Source organism: Heteronotia binoei, chromosome 17 (assembly GCF_032191835.1).
Source record: "Heteronotia binoei isolate CCM8104 ecotype False Entrance Well chromosome 17, APGP_CSIRO_Hbin_v1, whole genome shotgun sequence".
In the NCBI taxonomy this organism is placed as follows: domain Eukaryota; kingdom Metazoa; phylum Chordata; class Lepidosauria; order Squamata; family Gekkonidae; genus Heteronotia; species Heteronotia binoei.
This window is the reverse complement of record NC_083239.1, coordinates 17,131,936-17,149,673: the sequence shown is the minus strand read 5'-3', so window position 1 is coordinate 17,149,673 and position 17,738 is coordinate 17,131,936. Positions and strand designations below refer to the sequence as shown.

At 43.9% G+C, this 17,738-nt stretch overlaps 1 protein-coding gene across 2 annotated transcripts in view; it reads right to left on the bottom strand.

The window, feature by feature from the left end:
• Window positions 1–17,738, bottom strand: part of CSMD2 (CUB and Sushi multiple domains 2) — an 831,733-nt gene that overhangs the window by 9,078 nt on the left and 804,917 nt on the right. For both annotated transcript variants that reach the window (XM_060257873.1, XM_060257874.1), the window contains 5 exons: window positions 12,477–12,656; window positions 7,708–7,881; window positions 5,785–5,958; window positions 5,311–5,384; window positions 266–377 (listed from right to left, as the gene is read on the bottom strand). In XM_060257873.1, the coding sequence (XP_060113856.1) occupies window positions 266–377; window positions 5,311–5,384; window positions 5,785–5,958; window positions 7,708–7,881; window positions 12,477–12,656 (714 nt within the window). The remainder of the gene's footprint in view (window positions 1–265; window positions 378–5,310; window positions 5,385–5,784; window positions 5,959–7,707; window positions 7,882–12,476; window positions 12,657–17,738) is intronic.

Sequence of the window (17,738 nt, the reverse complement as noted above, 5' to 3'; positions counted from 1 at the left end):
ACCTGTTCATATAAAGGTGCGGACTTTGGCTACACAGCTCCTCACTCTGACCTATTGCTCCCTGCTTACATTCACGTCTAGCCCACATCTGCTGGCCTTCAGTCTGCCCACCCTGATATTCTACACACAAGAAATTCAAGAAGTGGAGAAAGAATGGATGATCTGCTTCACGGCACAAGGATCTGGATCTTTTGTTTTTGTGTTTTGAGTGCACAACACCTCACAAAAGCAAGCAGAAATGTTCCACTTAAAAACAGAGACTCACGGATACAATCAGGCTGCACTCCACTCCAGGTTAAATTCGGGAGACACGTTCTGGTAGTGGATCCCTGCAGCAGGTATCCTTTATGACACCGGAAGAAAACAACACTTCCAACCTGTCAGAATGGGAAAGCGAGAGATTGGTTCATTTTGCAACAGATGAAAGAATGAACTGAAACATCCCTGTTTGTTTTAATTTGTTTGGAAGCATATAAAGAAAGCAATGAAAATGAATGAATGACTCATATTCGGTTTCCTTTTATGGCATACACATTTCTAAACTGAAAGCCCTCCCCCATTCAATTTGTTTAGAACCCTTGCAAATATTTCCCCATATTAAATAATTGGATAAGTAGATTTCTAGATATCAGTGTTAATTTTGTAAAAGACAACAACAACAACAACATTCAAGGGCCTTTATTTTAAATTTCTGATACATCAGGGTCCCTTTCCTCCTAACCCTCTGAAACTTGACAGGGGAAATTCCCCAGGGCAAGCTAGGCAATACTAAGAATTTCATCCTAACTAGATGGAAAACAAGCTGAAGCCAGAAATGTGAACTTGCATTTAATTGCTTGAAAACCTTTTATATTATAGGTATGATCCTTCCAGTTAAAATTTCAACAACACTGTATGCAAAACCAAAAGAAACAGGTTTCCTTTTACAGCCAGTGGCAGTGAAAACAACAGTAATAATGAAAATAATTAGGATTAATTATGAATGAAATGAAAATGAATGACATTTTAAAAAAAGAACTATCTGCACCTCCCTGTGGGAATCCAGCAATTGAACCTTTTAAAGAGTACGCTTTCAAGCCAAGAAACCACCTTAATTTCTAACCTGCAAGATGGAACTCACTGATTTGTCCCCCTTTCCCTAGAGGAACAAGTGCAAACAAAGAGCGCATGGCAGATAATGCAAGACATTCCAAAAAGTCAAATGCATGGGGCTGCAAGAGTCCTTTGAAGTGGAAAAAATAATTGATAAGCTTTTATTTCTGATTTTAAAATCAGTCCTTCTTCTGTCAAAGGCCCCCCACTGCCTACATTGTCCTATCACAGCCAAACACCCTCAAAATATATTATTAATCCCTTTCTGTGGTATCTTTTCAGCAAGTGAGATACTTTGGTGGGGGGTGCGGGGGGAAGGGATCAATTACTTCCAAGTGGAATGTGACTCGGGATCCACAAACTGAATTAAGGCTAAGACATGCATGGAGAGTTCGAGCAGGACTTGGTTATCCATTTCTCATGAAAATGAATTCGAAGCACGGGCCTCACAAATCCTCTTGGATCCACTGCTCTAATGACACCTGGTGCATAATGTGTATGTAGTCACACTTCTCTGCTGTGCAAAGCAAAGTCTGGAGCCTTCTTATATGGCCTTATCACTATAGGCAGATGTTTAACTGATATACCTGAGGAGTGGAATATAGGACATGCCCTTCTACTGGGGTTAAGGCTATAGACAGCAGGGCAAATTGAGCTTCAAGAAAGCAGGTATACAGATGTTCAGCTTTGAGCAGTTGGTGTGGTTTTTCCACTCACGAGACCCCGATTTGGCCACTCATGCAACACACGTCTGTTCCCAACTGCAGTCCTATTCTACCCTACTGGTGCCAACCATCACTTTGGGTTGAATACACCCAGAGCCGTGGGCTCTGACTGCCCTAGAGAGAGATGTTTCAGAGAGCAGCTCTGTTGGTCTGTAGTTGGACTAGATTTTGAGCAGAGTAGCACCTTACAGACCAAGAAGTTTTTTGGGGCATGAGCTTTCTAGTGATGAAATTGACTTTGACACTCGAAAGCACATATCCCCAAAATCTTGTCTGCCTCAAAAGTGCCTGGAATTGAATCTAGCTCCCCAAAGAGATGTACTTTAGTGAAAAAAGGTGCTGATTAACAGGGAACCCCTGATTATCATGGAGAGTGCTTTTCTTGCTTTGCCTTTCAGTCTGCAGGTGGGCAGTTCTCTCTTTGAAATTCTCATGGGATCCATGTTTCCCCATGTACTCATCCACCAGATTTCATATTTAGCCATCATTTCTGGGATTAGGGAGTGTCCCGCACTTATGCATTGTGAAAATGTATGCTCGTCAGTTCTTGCCGGTTTTGCCTGTTCATGGCTCTCTGTCTCTTGGAATCACCACAGGAGAAGAAAGTACCTTCTCTTGCAACACTTCTGAGGGGAAATACATCTCTGCACATTCTTGCTCAGTTCTAGGGCCTTGAGCAGAAACAGGCTATGCTGGGCTACTTTTCAGAGATCCTCAGAACCTTAACCTTCCAACAAGTTTTGGGATAAAAGCTCACATAGAAGGTAAAGTTGTGGGTAGTTTGGTGCTTTTGATTCCACACATGTGTATTCTCTGTTGAGGCTCCCACCTTGTTGAATGGACTGCCTCAGGACATCAGGGAGGCTCCCACACATCTATCATTCCTTTAGAAAGAGCAAAACTGGATTGTTCAGGGCATTTTGATAAAGGGAATGGGATCGTAGCCCACTCCTATGTTTATTTATATATTATGCTCTTATTGCACTGCTTTTGAAATTCTGTTCTTTTTTGCACTATTTATGACATATCATGTCTGAAATTTTTTTTTGCATTGCTTCTCATTCTTATGATCCTAGCCCTACTGAATTTTTCATTGGACATCTCATGCTTTTTGATTCTGTTGCCTTCCCATGTATAATCTGACCTGAGTCTCAGCAAGACAGGCAGGCTATAAAGAGAGTAAATAAATGAATAGTTCCAACTTGCTCATCACCCCGTTTGTCCATAGGGTTCAGGATGTCATACCCACCATTCAGAAAAAACAAAAGGGTCCAACTAGCAGAGAAGAATTTGCCCACAGTGATGTAGATGTTATTTATTATTACTAAAGAAAGCTTCTACTCTATCTTTTACATATGTGCTCCCAAGACACCTTGCGATATTTATTTGCAATGTTTTTATGTCACCTTTCTGCCCAGTTCAGGAAGTGAGGAAGACCCAGGGCTCTTTGGGTAGAAAAAGCCCACTAGGAACTTATTTGCATATTAGGCCCCAGCCCCAATGTTACCATTGTTTCACACAGGGTTTTTTTGTAGAAAAAGCCCAGCAAGAACTCATTTGCATATTAGGCCACACCCCTGATGCCACGCCAACTGGATCTGCGTTCCTGTGCATTCCTGCTTTAAAAAAAATAAAGCTCTGGGAAGACCTAATATGAGATGAAATGACTTCATAAAGGCAGCCACAGCCTTCAGCTTGCCAGACCTGAGCAAGGCAGTTAATGACAGGACATTTTGGAGGTCATTCATTCAAAGGGTTGCCGTAAGTCGGAGGCGACTTGACAGCACATCATACACACATATAAAACAATAAAAGCAATTCACAAAACCACAAACAAATCAATAGGAATGCAAGCCACTGAGGGGACACCAAACAAAATGGAAAAGTCTTTGCCTGTTGGCAGAGGACAGTAAAAGAGGGGACAAATGGAGCTCCCTGGGGAGAAAATTCCATAATTTCTGTATATTATATTGATAGAACAAACAGTAAGTACATTTAAATGCAATTCCTATATATTAAAAAAATGACTAGATCTGTGGTGGAACTGCATCTTGCTCAACCCAGGCAAAGCAAAAATGCCAGGACTCCAGCATTTGAAAATGGCATGTATGAAAGAGGAGGAAATGCACAGTGAAAGCTCTAGGTGGGCAGGCAACACAGAGGAAGTGGAGATCGCTGTTTGAAGGTAGCTCTGTTCAAATGTTACAGGGAGAGCTCATACATACACCCTTGTACATACAACTGAATGTACATACAACCTGCATGTACATTAGTGAACATGTTGTAAGAAAGAACCAACATGTTTTCACTTTAGAAATGAAACTGGGAACTAGTACCGGGATAATTCTGGGGTTTATGTCATACATTCAGCTGGTACAGGCATTGAGTGTAACATGCGAATTAGTCAACACGCATGTAAAGAAAAAAATCAAACATATGCTGTACACAGATTCCACATGCATTCACTGTAAATTGTGAACAGGAATGCTGTCTCTCCAGGGTGGTAAATAAGGGTTGTCTGTAGCACAGCCATAGGTGACTTACAAGAAAGAGCCCAAGAGATAGGCTTTGGTGAACTGCATCTGAGACACTTTCACACAGACTAAATAGCAAAATCCACCTGCAAACGGTTGCTGAAGTGGATTGAAACTCCATTATCCATCATGTGTGAAAGTGCCCAGAAAGCAGGCTTGCTTGGGATGTTGGATAGGAGGTGCGGGAAAGGCTGCAAAGGCTGATGTTTTGCTGTTCTGATACTATCGGGGAACAACAGCATCCTTTCTTCATGCTTCTTATCTGCAGAGATACACCAAGCACTCTAGTACTTTTTCCTCACTGGGTTGCTGATTCCATAAAGCTGCCCTAGGAGCTACTTCCCACTTAGTGAAACAGGGAGTGTGGAGCAGTAACAGAGCTTCATTTCCAAGATGGAGGAGCTCCATCCTAGTTGCGAAAGATGGAACAAAATATGTGATCTAACAACTTCCAGACAATTCCTACAGAAGGAACAGTTCAGACTGATTGTCTATAACAGGGATGTGCAGCCTGCGGGATGGATCAGGCCCCCGGAGGGCTCCTATCAGGCCCGTGAGCAACTCAGTGTGGTCTGCTTCCTTCTCCCTCGCTCACTTCCTTCTGCATCTCAGCTTGCTTTGCCAGGCTTGCTCAACTGCAATCTGTGTCCTTTATAAAGTCTTTCTCTCCGCTACCTGGCATTACATAGTATGACACACATAGCCTGGCCTGACAAGGTCTCATTTATGTCAGATCCAGGCCACATAACAAATGAGTATGACACCCCTCATCCATATGGCCTGCTCATAAGAGTCATCCCAGCTCTGGAAAACTTCACATAGAATCGCCCCTGGAAGACTGTGAATCAGATGGATCAACAGATACTAGCATGTTCAACACTATGTAAAGAAGACAGCTTAGAAAGAGAGGAGGGGGGGAAATAGGCTAAAGATTGAATGATGATGATAAAACTGGTTACCTGGTAACCTTGAGAATTGTTTTGGGTCCCAAACAAAGGTACGCCAGGGTCCACACATGTTGTAAGAGTCGCGTCTAAAGGGAAGAACAAAGGAATGTGGTTAGACTGATGAACATAGGAAAGTTGCAACATATTTTTTTTGGGGGGGGGGCATCATCCCTGCTCACGATTCACACTTCTGACCGCAATGCTGCATACACTTTCTATGGGTGGAATCCAAATTGTGGGAATCTTTGGAAGCAAACCTGGCAACTTCAGCCCAAGCAGAACTACTCAGAGTCCTACTCAAATATGTTCAATGGGATTGATCCCAAAGAAAGACTGTACTCTGTCGACAGGAATTTCTCCTGAAATAATTTCAGCTTTGTTTGTTTTCTGTAGATTAAATAGCAGCAGAAGGTTGTGGTGGTGGGGATGATGGCATGTTCAATGGCCCTCGTTGGGGCAGTTCCCCCTGAGGCCCCATGCCCTTACCGATGCAACTGGGTTGCGTTCCACTCCATGTGCCGTCAGATTGGCAGAACCTCCTAGGGGAGCCCACCAGCACCAATGGGGGGATACAGGAATATGAGACGGAGGACCGGTAGGTGACGCCCCTCTCTTCACGCCTTCCTTGAGCTGGGATCCCTGGATCGCCGCAGAAAACAGCTGCAAGAGGGCAAGGAAGCTCCAAATGAAGGCTGACTTGATTCAGGTAAAAATCTCCCAGCCCAAATTTCAGCCCTCTCCATGTACAACAGTGCTGTCAAGTTAGAAATGATTAATGGTAACCCCAGCAAGGGACTTTCAAAGCAAGTGAGAAGCAGAGGTGGTTTTCCATGGCCTTTCTCTGCAGAGCCTTCCTTGGTGGTCTCCCATCCAACTGCTGACCCTGCCTCACTTCTGAGATATGACAGGACTGGGCTGCACCATGCTGCCTTGCCTCCCTAAAGCTGTGACATTTCAAGGGGGGGAAATCCTGCTGCTGGCAGGAGAGGTCTGTCCTTGGGTGCACTTCCGTCTTGTTGTCAATTACTGATTAATTAATTTCTGCCTTTTCATCATCTCCTGGCAGACAGGTTAGGGGAGAACAGACGGCAAGCTTCCATTCTGCTCTCTCATGCAGTGGCTTAAACTTAAAATGGTTCTTCAGCTGCACAATGACAAATTACCATGAGGCACTGCATTAACCCCTGCACTCAATTCATTATATAATAGGTGAGGTAAAAAGTGCAGAATGCAGAACGCTACAATTTTTTGTGTGTGTCATCTAATAGTTGCTGCATGGGAATGGTTGTTGAATGAGAAGTGGACAAAGCCTTGGTCCTGAATGGTGGTCAGTAACTTTTCTCTCAATGAACCAAGAGACTCAACACTTGTTTAATCACACGCAATTGCCTTCAGCGAGGGATTGTGCCATGCAAGACTCCTTCAAACACATTCCAGGTGTTGAGGAAAGGATCTGCAAACAAGGCTGAGATCCTCTTTGCTGTCTACATGAAAAAGGAGTTTGGGGGAAAGCTCAGCAAACACTATTGAGTGTTTCTGCCTAAATCAAGATAAAAGAAAATAGACAGAAGGACTGGGCTTTTGGGGGCCCTTGGCTAAGACTCCCAAGTGGAAACCCTTAACCAGCAAGGAATGGATAAGACTGGGGGATACAAAATGATGGAGGCCTTTAAGGTGCTCCCAGCATTTATCCAGACCTTTCTCTCCCCATTCTGATGTTCATTGGTTCTAGGTCCCTCTCTAGCATGGCCACAGATCCAGGTGGGCAGCTGTGCTGGTCTAAAGCGACAGAACAAAGTTGGAGTCCAGTAGCACCTTTAAGACCAACAAAGTTTTATTCACAATGTAAGCTTTCATGTGCTAGAAGCACACTTCATCAGCTTACATTGTGAATTAAACTTTGCTGGCCTTAAAGGTGCTACTGGATTCCAACTTTGCTCTATATCATGGTGAAAATTGTCACCTCTTCTCTGCATTTCTCAGATGAAGGAGAGGGATCTCCACTTCTGTGCTGGGATCAAGTCAAAATGACAGCACCGTCATATGAACATATGAAGCTGCCTTATACTGAATCAGACCCTCAGTCCATCAAAGTCAGTATTTGTCTACTCAGACTGGCAGCAGCTTTCCAAGATCTCCAGCTGAGGTTTTCCACACCTATTTGCCTGAACCCTTTTTAGTTGGAGATGCTGGGGATTGAACCTGGGACCTTCTGTTTACCAAGCAGATGCTCTACCACTGAGCCACCATCCCACCGTCCATTCAGTGGGCCACTCTGGTGGCCTCTGGGCCCTGATGTTTGCCTAACTCAAATGATTTCTGACACTGACCATGATGGGTAGTGTAAAATTTGTCCCTCCTGCCCTACTCTCATTTTTGTTTGTGGCACAAAGAGGATTGTCTGCTTACGAAAACACTGTGGGATTTCTCCAGTCCAGCTTCCATTTCCTTCACAAGTCAGCACAGCAGGCAGAGAAAGCTGATATCCTTCTAGGCAGGCATAGCTGACGCTGGAGCCCCAGGTGAAATCTGAACCCACCACTTTGCCATTGGGGATAGCTTGGGGAGGTTTGCAGATGATAGCTAGACAGAGAACAAATGGCAGACTCAATATCTGGCAACAACCACAAGTGATTTCATTTCAAAAAATTCACTCCAGAACTCCAAATGGGGTCACATATCTAGAATGGACTACACAGTCCACTTCAGGAATGTGATAGGATTAGTTCAGGGCCATCCTAGGCAGAGTTACACTCTTTGAAGTCCATTGAGGTCTGTGGGCGTAGAAGGGCGTCACTCTGTTTAGGATGGCACTATTAGTGTGGCAAATCCTCTGCACATGCTCTGAGGACTCCAGTATGACAAGAGGCAGAGATAACCCCATTGCCAGGCCAGACAAGGGGAGGCCTAGTATAGTCCTCCTAACCCATCTGCTGCCAGATCACTGTCCCCTGTGAATATGCTGGAGGCCTCTGAGCAGGGGTGTGAAGGTACTTTGGCTAAGGACATCCCGCCTTCCAAGAATTTTCCAGAACAGGCCAAGAATCTGCCCCAAAGTAACAAGTTCTGGGCTCCCTACATCAATGTTACTGTCCCAGCTTGAAAGTATGGTTTTATCTTGGAGAAGGAGTAATAATACCTCTTGGTAATACCATAGCCTTGTTCAAACATTCATTCATTCCCCACTTTCCCTTCCAGTTGAGCCCCAGAATAGCTTACAACAACATTTTCCCTTCTTCCATTTTGTTCTGACAACACAGAATCTTGTGAGGTAGATCAGGCTGAGAATGAATGACCTACGTCCACTCAGGGAACTTCATGGCAGACTGGAGGGTTCAAACCTGGGTCTTCTGGAGTTGGTTGACTTGATGACTGCGTGAGCCACATCCCTTCAGAAGTATTATGCACAATGAGTTTCCTCTGTGATGGCCCGTTCACACATGTAGATTACTGCTTGGTGATGCAGAAATGTGCAAACCAGCAGAAAGACCCAATGGGTGATCAGTTAAATGTTTCAGGATTACAGCATAGGTTGAGATCATAATGCCTCGCGACTTGAAAATAAATATATTCCACTGAAATCAATGGAGCTTATTTCTGAGGGGGGTGAGACAGTGGAAGTGCAAGCAAAGGATATAAAGATTGAGAAAGGATGTAAATCTGGCTGATTGTTGTCTAAGCACACCTCACCCTTTCTGCGCAGCAAAGCATTAGCACTTCTTCCTAGCGCGCCTGTAAGACATCCTTCCAAGTTAAATGCCAGTTCTAGGAGCCTGAGACGCTCCCGGAGATGGATTATAAGCCCTTCTTTTGCAAATCTATAAACTGAAAAGTGTCTCTGCCTGTGCCCGTGACTTCAGAGACAAGCTTATCCCTGCCAGGGAAATGCAAAGATTAGCGGTATCAGTTGTGATGAGGCTTTTTTCCTTTTTACAAATCCATTTTTTCTGTGTGCTGATGGCTACAATGCCTAGCCTGCATCAGGCCGACAACTGTTTATTTCTCCTTTTGAGCAGCGTGGTTCGCAAGTTACCAAAACCCAGAGTTTGTTTCTCAGAAATCCCGGGGCTTGCATTCTCTCCCCCTCCCTTTGCTCCTTATGTGTGGCTTGAAAATTAAATCACAATTTAATTCTGGTTTCACAGCAACGGAACACACCATCCTTTAAATAAACTGGAGCCTTGTGGCACCTTAACAATAAACTATCATTTGCTGCAAAAACATAAATCATTTCAGATGTGCGCAAGGGAAGGGGAGGGGGGCACAAGAGCTCGACAATTTCGAAGGCTCATTCCCATAACGAAAATGCATGTTTTGCTGCTACTTGTGAACACTGCCATCTATTGGATCAGGATTAAACCAGAAAGTTGTTTCTCTAATTCCCACCAGGAGGATGGAATGGGTCATAAATCTCTGCAGCGATCGCTCACCAGCCATCACAACCCACTGATGTTCTAGCCACTGAGGAAGAATCTCCAGCTATTAGCGAAATGAAAGCTGAGAGAAACTCTGATTTTTTTTAAAAAAATAACACCAATATTTAACACTACAAGTTGAGGGGCCTGCAAGGTATCAGGGCAGAGAGCAGTGGAGAAATAAAACAGCTGGAAATGGTCAGTCTCAGGTAGCATGGAATCAGTGAACTTTAGGGATAGATGAGTCACTCCCTGCTCATCTAGTCCTGAAGCTTGGTAGTCTAAAACAACAGCATAGTCACATCATAACATATTACTGAGGGGTGCTAAGTAGGGATACCGCAAATTTTTCAGTGAATCTTTTTGGCAGTCAGACTTACCTTGTTTGACACTCTCTGTGAGCAGATTAAGGGGATGTTCGGATTGAACTGAGCAATGTGAACAGCTGCCCAACAAGCCCGCAGCTGCCTATTGGTCAGAAGTTGACTTACAGCTGATTGACAGATTCTAATGTCTCCCCCCACCCCTCTGAGAAAAATAGCTACATGGTGAAGCTGCAAAAAGGGAGACCTTTCCCTCCAAATTAGGTGGAGATAGAAGCAATGATCTTCATACTGCAAAGGCAAAGAAAAAAGCTCATTTCTCTTCCCTCCCACCCAAACTGCATGGGAACAAGAAGAAATGATTTTAATGTCAGCATTGTAACAGAGAGAGGAGAAACAGCTTGTTTCCTTTTCTCTGCAACCCAAACTGACAGCTTGGAGTGGGGAGAAGAGAAGGAAAGTCAGCTGGGCTTTTGACAAGTCCCCAGACCAATTTGCTGTATCTCAGTAAATCTGGATGGCAGAAAATTTCCTGGATGTGAGATTAGAAGAACTAGATATTCAGCTCATCAGCTGTTAGGCAGCTCCTGATCCTCCCCACTTAAAAAACAAAACAAAAACACCTTTGCTGGGTATAGAGCAAAGGAGATACCCAGCAGGAGATCAGATGCTGCCAACTCCCAGCTGATCCCTCATCAGTCAGCTGCTGATGGCTGCAAGTAGCCTGTTCCTGTGAAAACACCCAAACAGGTTCTAATTGTGAATAGCTGAACAACATGCCAATTAATAGGCTGCCTGACCACCACTGATGAACAGCAAGGGAGTGAACTGGTGTTCAGGTGTCCCAATGCTAAGTGGTCAGGAAATGGAACAACACAGGCGAGGAAGATTTGTGCATTCTCTTGTTGAGAGTGAGGGATGGGTGCATCACTGCCTTCCATGGCTCAGAAGCTCTCAGGGGCTTGAGCAAGCCAGTTTTGCTTCTCTTCTCTCTTCTCTCTCCCCTCCCCCATCTTCCTTTCTTTAACTCATGTTCAATTGCTTTGAGTCCCGCATGCCTCACAAAGAGCAATGAGCATGTTCAAGCCTCATCAAGCTGGTTGGAATGTGTGCAATTGTTTCCATTTGTTCAAGTTTGAGAAACAGCAATCTGACCCTTTAAGTCTCCAAATTCAATTACTGAACTTTACTCCAGCACTCGAGCTGAGGGGTACAGAAGGGGCTTGTTCCACCCTCCCTCCCCTCATAAACCCAGCCTTAGGTGGCAGTTTTCCTCTTTTCTTACCACACAAGCTGAATGGGAGCCAGTGGCATGGCGCTTGCTTCTACTTCTGCATGGCTTAGACCTTGTGCTGACATTCTCCTAGGGTTACATGGTGGCATGCCGAATTTCACCTTTCTCTGAGGGATTTCCTCCTCTTTCAGGGTTGGGGAGGAATAGCATTTTTTGTTTTTTGCATTCTTGAGATTTGTGTAGTGGTTAGACTAAGATCTGGGAGACTCAGCTGTAAATCCCCACTCTGCCATGGAAGCTTGCTGGGTGACCCTGGGCCAGTCACATACTCTTAGCACCATCTAACCTCACAGGGTTGTTGTGAGCATAAAATGGAGAACAGGGAAATGGTATAAGCTGCTTTGAGTTCCCACTGGGGAGACAGGTGAGGCATAAATGAAGTAATTCTGTAAATGAAGCTTCACTCACACTGTGGTTACAAACAGTTAATAAGGTAACTGACTACCTTGATAAAGGTTTGTCAGTGACCATCTGCTGTTATCCACATTTCTTTGGAAATACTGCAAATTAATTTATTGAAAATGTTTCTTGGCCAGCTTTCTATTAAAAACGCCTGAGGTGGCTTACAACATCAAAAGCATAAATATAAAAAAACCCACCAAGAGCAACTGGTTGTCTGGAGGAGGCATACTCTTTTTATAAATAATTTGTCTAAATAAATAAATGTGCTAAAAGAAGCAATAAAACAATGAAGATATTAGCAGGAGGAAGGATACAAGATTTGAGGGGACATTCCTGCAGGCTAATAAAAATACTTTCATCTGCCAAACAAAGGTTAAACAGGCTTGGCTCCAGGCAAACTACAATGGGGAGCGTTTTTCACAATCAAAGGCCACTGTGGAGAAGGCCCTGTCTCTGGCTGCTATCTAGCTGGCCTTGGGTAACCTGTATTTTTAGGCATACAAGTCCTGAACACATTAAGCTGCTTTATACTGGTACACCAAGATCAGTATTGTCTACCTAGAGTGGCAGTGGCTCTCCAGGGTCTCGCTCAGGCTGAGGTCTTTCACATCACCTACTATGGGACCCTTTTAACGAGCCAAAGGGACTGAATCTGGGACATGCCATGCAGATGCTCTACCACTGAGCCATGGCACCTAATTAAAAACAAACCTTGTGCATGCTGAGCAATTAAGTCCAGCTCACCCTTGCAGACAGGCTTTGTGTTGTTCCAAGTCCGATCTTTCGTGCAGGTCAGTGCAGAGGCCCTGTCTGACTCCATGGTATAGCCAGGCATACAGTGGAATACAACAGTCTTATTGTACGTGAAATCACTGCCCAGCCGAATACCATTGGCTGGCACACCAGGATCCCCACAGTTTATCACTGGAGAGAGAGAGAGAGAGAGAGAGAATGAAACTTTCAAAGCTGTATATCTCAAATTTAAATTGAGAGAAATTATATTAATAGGGCGTTACCACTGCATGGCAACACAGGCCAAAATTATTATCCCTTATATTATGAAAAGTAGGTCAGTGGGGGTCTCCTGGTGTAGAGGCTAGAGAAGAATCTGGAAGACTCAGGTTTGAATCCCTACTCTGCCACAGAAGTCTGGTGACTGGTCTTGGGCCAGTTACTCTCTCTTAGCCTAATCTACCTCACAGGGTCATTGTGAAGATAAAATGGAGGTGGTGAGAACTGCTTCGGGTCCCCCATAGGAGAATAAGCAGGGTAGAAATATTTAAAACACTGAAGCAGCTAAGGCAGTTATTTCAGAACTGTGTGCATGGCACCAACCTGCACCACAAAAAAACAAAACAAAACCATCCACTCTCAGAGGAAGCTGGTCACCACATTTCTGTATGAGTGACTGCTTTGGGTTTTGTGTCCTGCCAATCAGCCTCCACCAGGGGTGGTAATGCCACAGTTCTTCATTTGATATGATCAAAGCATTCCATTATTCCCAATGCAAAGACGAGATAGAATCATTTGTTCTCAGAGGAGGGAGACCCAGAACAGAGACTTGCACAGCAACTTCATATTTCTACATGCAAAAAAAACTGGGGTGGGGGCAGTTCCCTCTAAGCTGAGTTAGTGTGGGCTAGCTCACAGATTTTTAGCCTCCAGCTGACACATTATTGTCTTAGCTCAGGAAAGATGACCCCAGAGCACAATAATTTATGCAGTAGGTCACAGCTTCAATAGCAGTAGCTCACAAAGAATTTTTGCTCACAAGACTCTGCAGCTTAGAGGGAACATTGATGGGGGGTCTTTTCAGGTGTAAGAAGGAAATGTGCCACTAAATTTAATTCAGGAAAAAAGTGTGCTTTGGCTATCAGAAGGTTGGGAAACACTGATGTGAGGTCACTAAGACAGGCCACAAACAAGGTGAGAGACCCTGTCACAATCTTTCAGTTTAGTCCTAAGCACTGGAGCTTTTTTGGGGGGGGGGGGTAGAAAAAGCCCAGCAGGAACTCATTTGCATATTAGGTCACACCCCCTGATGCCACCACTGTTACACACAGGGCTTTCTTATAGAAAAAGCCCAGCAGAAACTCCTTGGCATATTAGGCTACACCCCTGACAACAAGCCAGCCTGCTCAAAAAAAGCCCTGCTAAGCACCATTGACTCCAATGGACTCAGAAGGGTTTAATTCTGTTTACAATTACACTGTTCATCACTAGACTACGTTAGCCCTCAGACTATTACCACTATAATAAGGTTACCTATTTCCAATTAGATTAGCTGAATTCTGGGGTGGAGGGAGGGAAATCACCTACACTATTGAAAGTTTCACTTTAAAAACAAATATATAGCAATATAGACTTCTTGGTCTATACTGCACGTACACACAATTTTAATAGTGGGCTTCGGGGGGGATTGTGTCTCCTGCAAACCAGGTGCTAATATTTTGCATTTAAATATAAGATTTTTAATGCATAGCAATGTGGAGTGGGTTTTTTCCCCTTAAAAATTAAATGTATCGAACACAGGCCAATTTTTTTTAATGCTGACAATCCATATTTCAAGCATATCAACAATCAAACTTTTGGCCACTTGTATAAATTTTACTGCAAAGGAAAAACCATTGATCTGTCAGCACTCCCATTTGCAAACAGATATAAGAGAAAAGGGGTGAACTGTAACTTATGCCTTCTGAATCAGATCCAAGATCAAGCTGCAAGCAATGTTTTGATTTGTGACATAAATGTTTATGGCTGGTATTTCTGAATTACTGTGGTGTTGTTTTTGCAAACATTGATGCTCACTTGCTTCTTGGCTCTAAACTGAACCATTTTAATGAGATTTTATCTTTTTCTATCCTTGAGTCACTGGGGGTCATTGGATGGGCATTCTGACCTGCCATAGCCATTCCCCATCGCCAGATTTAATGTGTGCAGCCACACTGCACATCTGTTCCCTGCAGCCCCACTTGTCCTTACCTCGTGGTAGGATGGCCTGGGATTGGAGTAAAGAGCCACCAGGAAGATCCCATAGGAACTTCCAGTGCTTCCAGGGCATGTTCCCAGCTGTCCGATTGGCCTAGGTGTGTGATCACTCCATCCTGCACGTGTGCGGCCTGTGCCTCAGCTGCTGGCCAGCTGGGCACCATCTGATTGCTGAGGTGCGTCTCAGCCAGGATTAGTATCCTGCCCTCCACTCTGAAGAGTCTCAGAGCAGCTCACAATCTCCTTTCCCTTCCTCCCCCACAACAGACACCCTGTGAGGTGGGTGGGGCTGAGAGGGCTCTCACAGCAGCTGCCCTTTCAAGGACAACCTCTGCTAGAGCTATGGCTGACCCAAGGCCATGCCAGCAGGTACAAGTGGAGAAGTGGGGAATCAAACCTGGTTCTCCCAGATAGCAGTCCGCACACTTCACCACTACACCAAACTGGCTCTCCAATTAGCTTTTTTAAAAGCCAAGAGACTGCAGCAGCTAACTCCCAGTCTGCTCACACCCACTCTGAGTGCACGGGAAATTCTGATACAAAGCCTCATGCAATCAACCCATAAATGCCAAATTGTTTATATTTATCTGGAGAAAAACAAAAAGGTAGAAGATCAAAAGGGTTAATTCAGCTGATCTCTGTTGGATCAACTGTGTGCTTTGGCTTAGGACATCTGAACCTCTATGGAAATCTGGTTAGACACTGTTAAAAACAAGGCTAAGAACAGGTAACCCAGCAAAACTGTTATGCCTTTGCTTATTTCACTGTCCACTAAAGTCCTTGGCTTTAGAGTTGCCAACTGAATATGCTATTTACATTAAATTTAGGGTTGCCAAGTCCAATTCAAGAACTATCTGGGGAATTTGGGGGCAGAGCCAGGAGACATTGGGGGTGGAGTCAGGAGTGTGATAAGCATAATGGAACTCCAAAGGGAGTTCTGGCCATCACATTTAAAGGAGCCACAAACCTTTTAAATGCCTTCCCTCCTTTGGAAAAAATGAAGGATAGGAGTACCTTCTTTTGGGGCTCATAGAATTGGACTCCCTGGTCCACTCCTTTTGAAACTTGAAGCATGTTTAGAGGAGAGGCATTGGATGCTACATTGAAAATTTGGTGCCTCTACCTCAAAAAACAGCCCCCCCCAAGCCCAGATGACTGTGGATCAATTCTCCATTACACCCTATGGGAATTGGTCTCCATAGGGAATAATGTAGTGTCAGCAGACATTTCCCTCTCCCTCCCCAGTTTCTGATGACCATAAAGTGGGAGGAGGGCCTCCAAACTGGGGGATCCCCTGCCCCCACCTGAGGATTGGCAACCCATAATTAAATTATTATTTATTGGTGATTGCTCCCATCCTGAAATATGGGAATATCCGAGCAGACTCATCCCTCAGCTTTCACAAGCTTGCTCCATCAATTACCAGCTGCCTGCAGTCTTAAGAAGAAGGCAGGATATCAATAGCTTAAAATAAATAAGTGCAGCAAGACTAAGCTTTGCTTGCTTGTCCTCACCCAGAACCACTTTGTATTTGGTAACAGTTTATCCTTTTAGATTAATGGCATAGCCACGGGCACACACAGGGCACAGTTCCATAGCAGAGGTAGAACAATGCTTCCTCAGTTCCTACCCATTAACAACTGTTCTACGCTTAAGTTTTAGTGACAATCATCTAGATGCACAGGAAACAAGCTCTTGAGAACTTCGACCAGGACTTCAACAATTTTTACCCCGATATCAACCTCAGCATGGACCAGTACACATAGGAGGTATATTTCCTGGACACACTGTCAAGTCTGCAGATTCAATAAGGAGTCGATGTAGATACAAAGAAGCTAGTTTATTGATACTGGATGCTTGTGGCCTGAGCCAGGGTTTGAAGAGACTAAAACCATACAGTAAATACATTGCATATAAAGATCACTTCAAAAGCATTCCTACGGGCAGGGAAATTGTGCAGAGGACATTCACACGTAGATGTTACTAGTACATTCTCATGTTGATTAGGCGTAGTGGCCTTGATGTTTTACAAGGCTCCTACGACTCCCACAGGCCTGGGCTGAGAAGGTTCAGATAAGACTTTTCACACATCACCATTTCAAAGTAGGGAGAGCTTCTAAGAAAAGGGAGGGGGAACAGTAGAGAGGTACTAGCAGCATTTGGTTCTACTTTGGTTCTACCCAGCATGCTCTCTGGTTGAGCCAGAGTCATATTCAGACTTGACACACACTATGAAACTCTGTCTAACACCATCTTATACTGAAAGCCCACTGACTGCCAGGCATACTGGCATGTTTCCAGTTACCACCCAGAACATATCCAAAAATCCATAATCAGCTTTCCAGCACTACATTACAATCACATTTGTCCTGATCCCTCAGCCAGGGACTCGCATCTTGAGGATTTACAAAAAACATTTGGGGGGATTCAGATACCCTCCCAGCATAGCAGAACAGCAGATCAACAAAGCAGTTTGTTTAGTGTGGATAAAAGATTGGGTGATGCTGTTGAATAAAAAACTTTTAGTGTTGGAAGGTCATGGAAATAAATTTGGCTGGCACGCTTACATGTATTATGGGAAGAAAAAGATGGATAGTTTTTTCTCTCACCATTATATAAGAAATAATTTGTTGAATACCTGGATAAGTATAAGAAATATGGTGATGAAAGAAAACCATTATGGATAGTGCCAGCAGAAGTGATAAAAATAACAGCTGAGACAGGTGAGGAAAAATGGCTGTCATACAATTAACTATTAAAAATACAAAGTGGCAAAATAGAATTGAAAACTGCTGTGGAGTTGAATAACAAATACGATTGGTTTCAAATGCAACAAATAAAGAGTTTGGTGGGAAATGATATTAAAACTGAAGGAATAAGACGAGAGCAAACAGAAATGGAAAAAGTTCTGCTTGGAGATAATGAAAAAATAATTTCAAAAACTTATAAGTTACTTTTAAAATGGTCTACAGAAGATGTAGTGAAATCTCAAATGATTAAATGGGCAATAAATGTAAA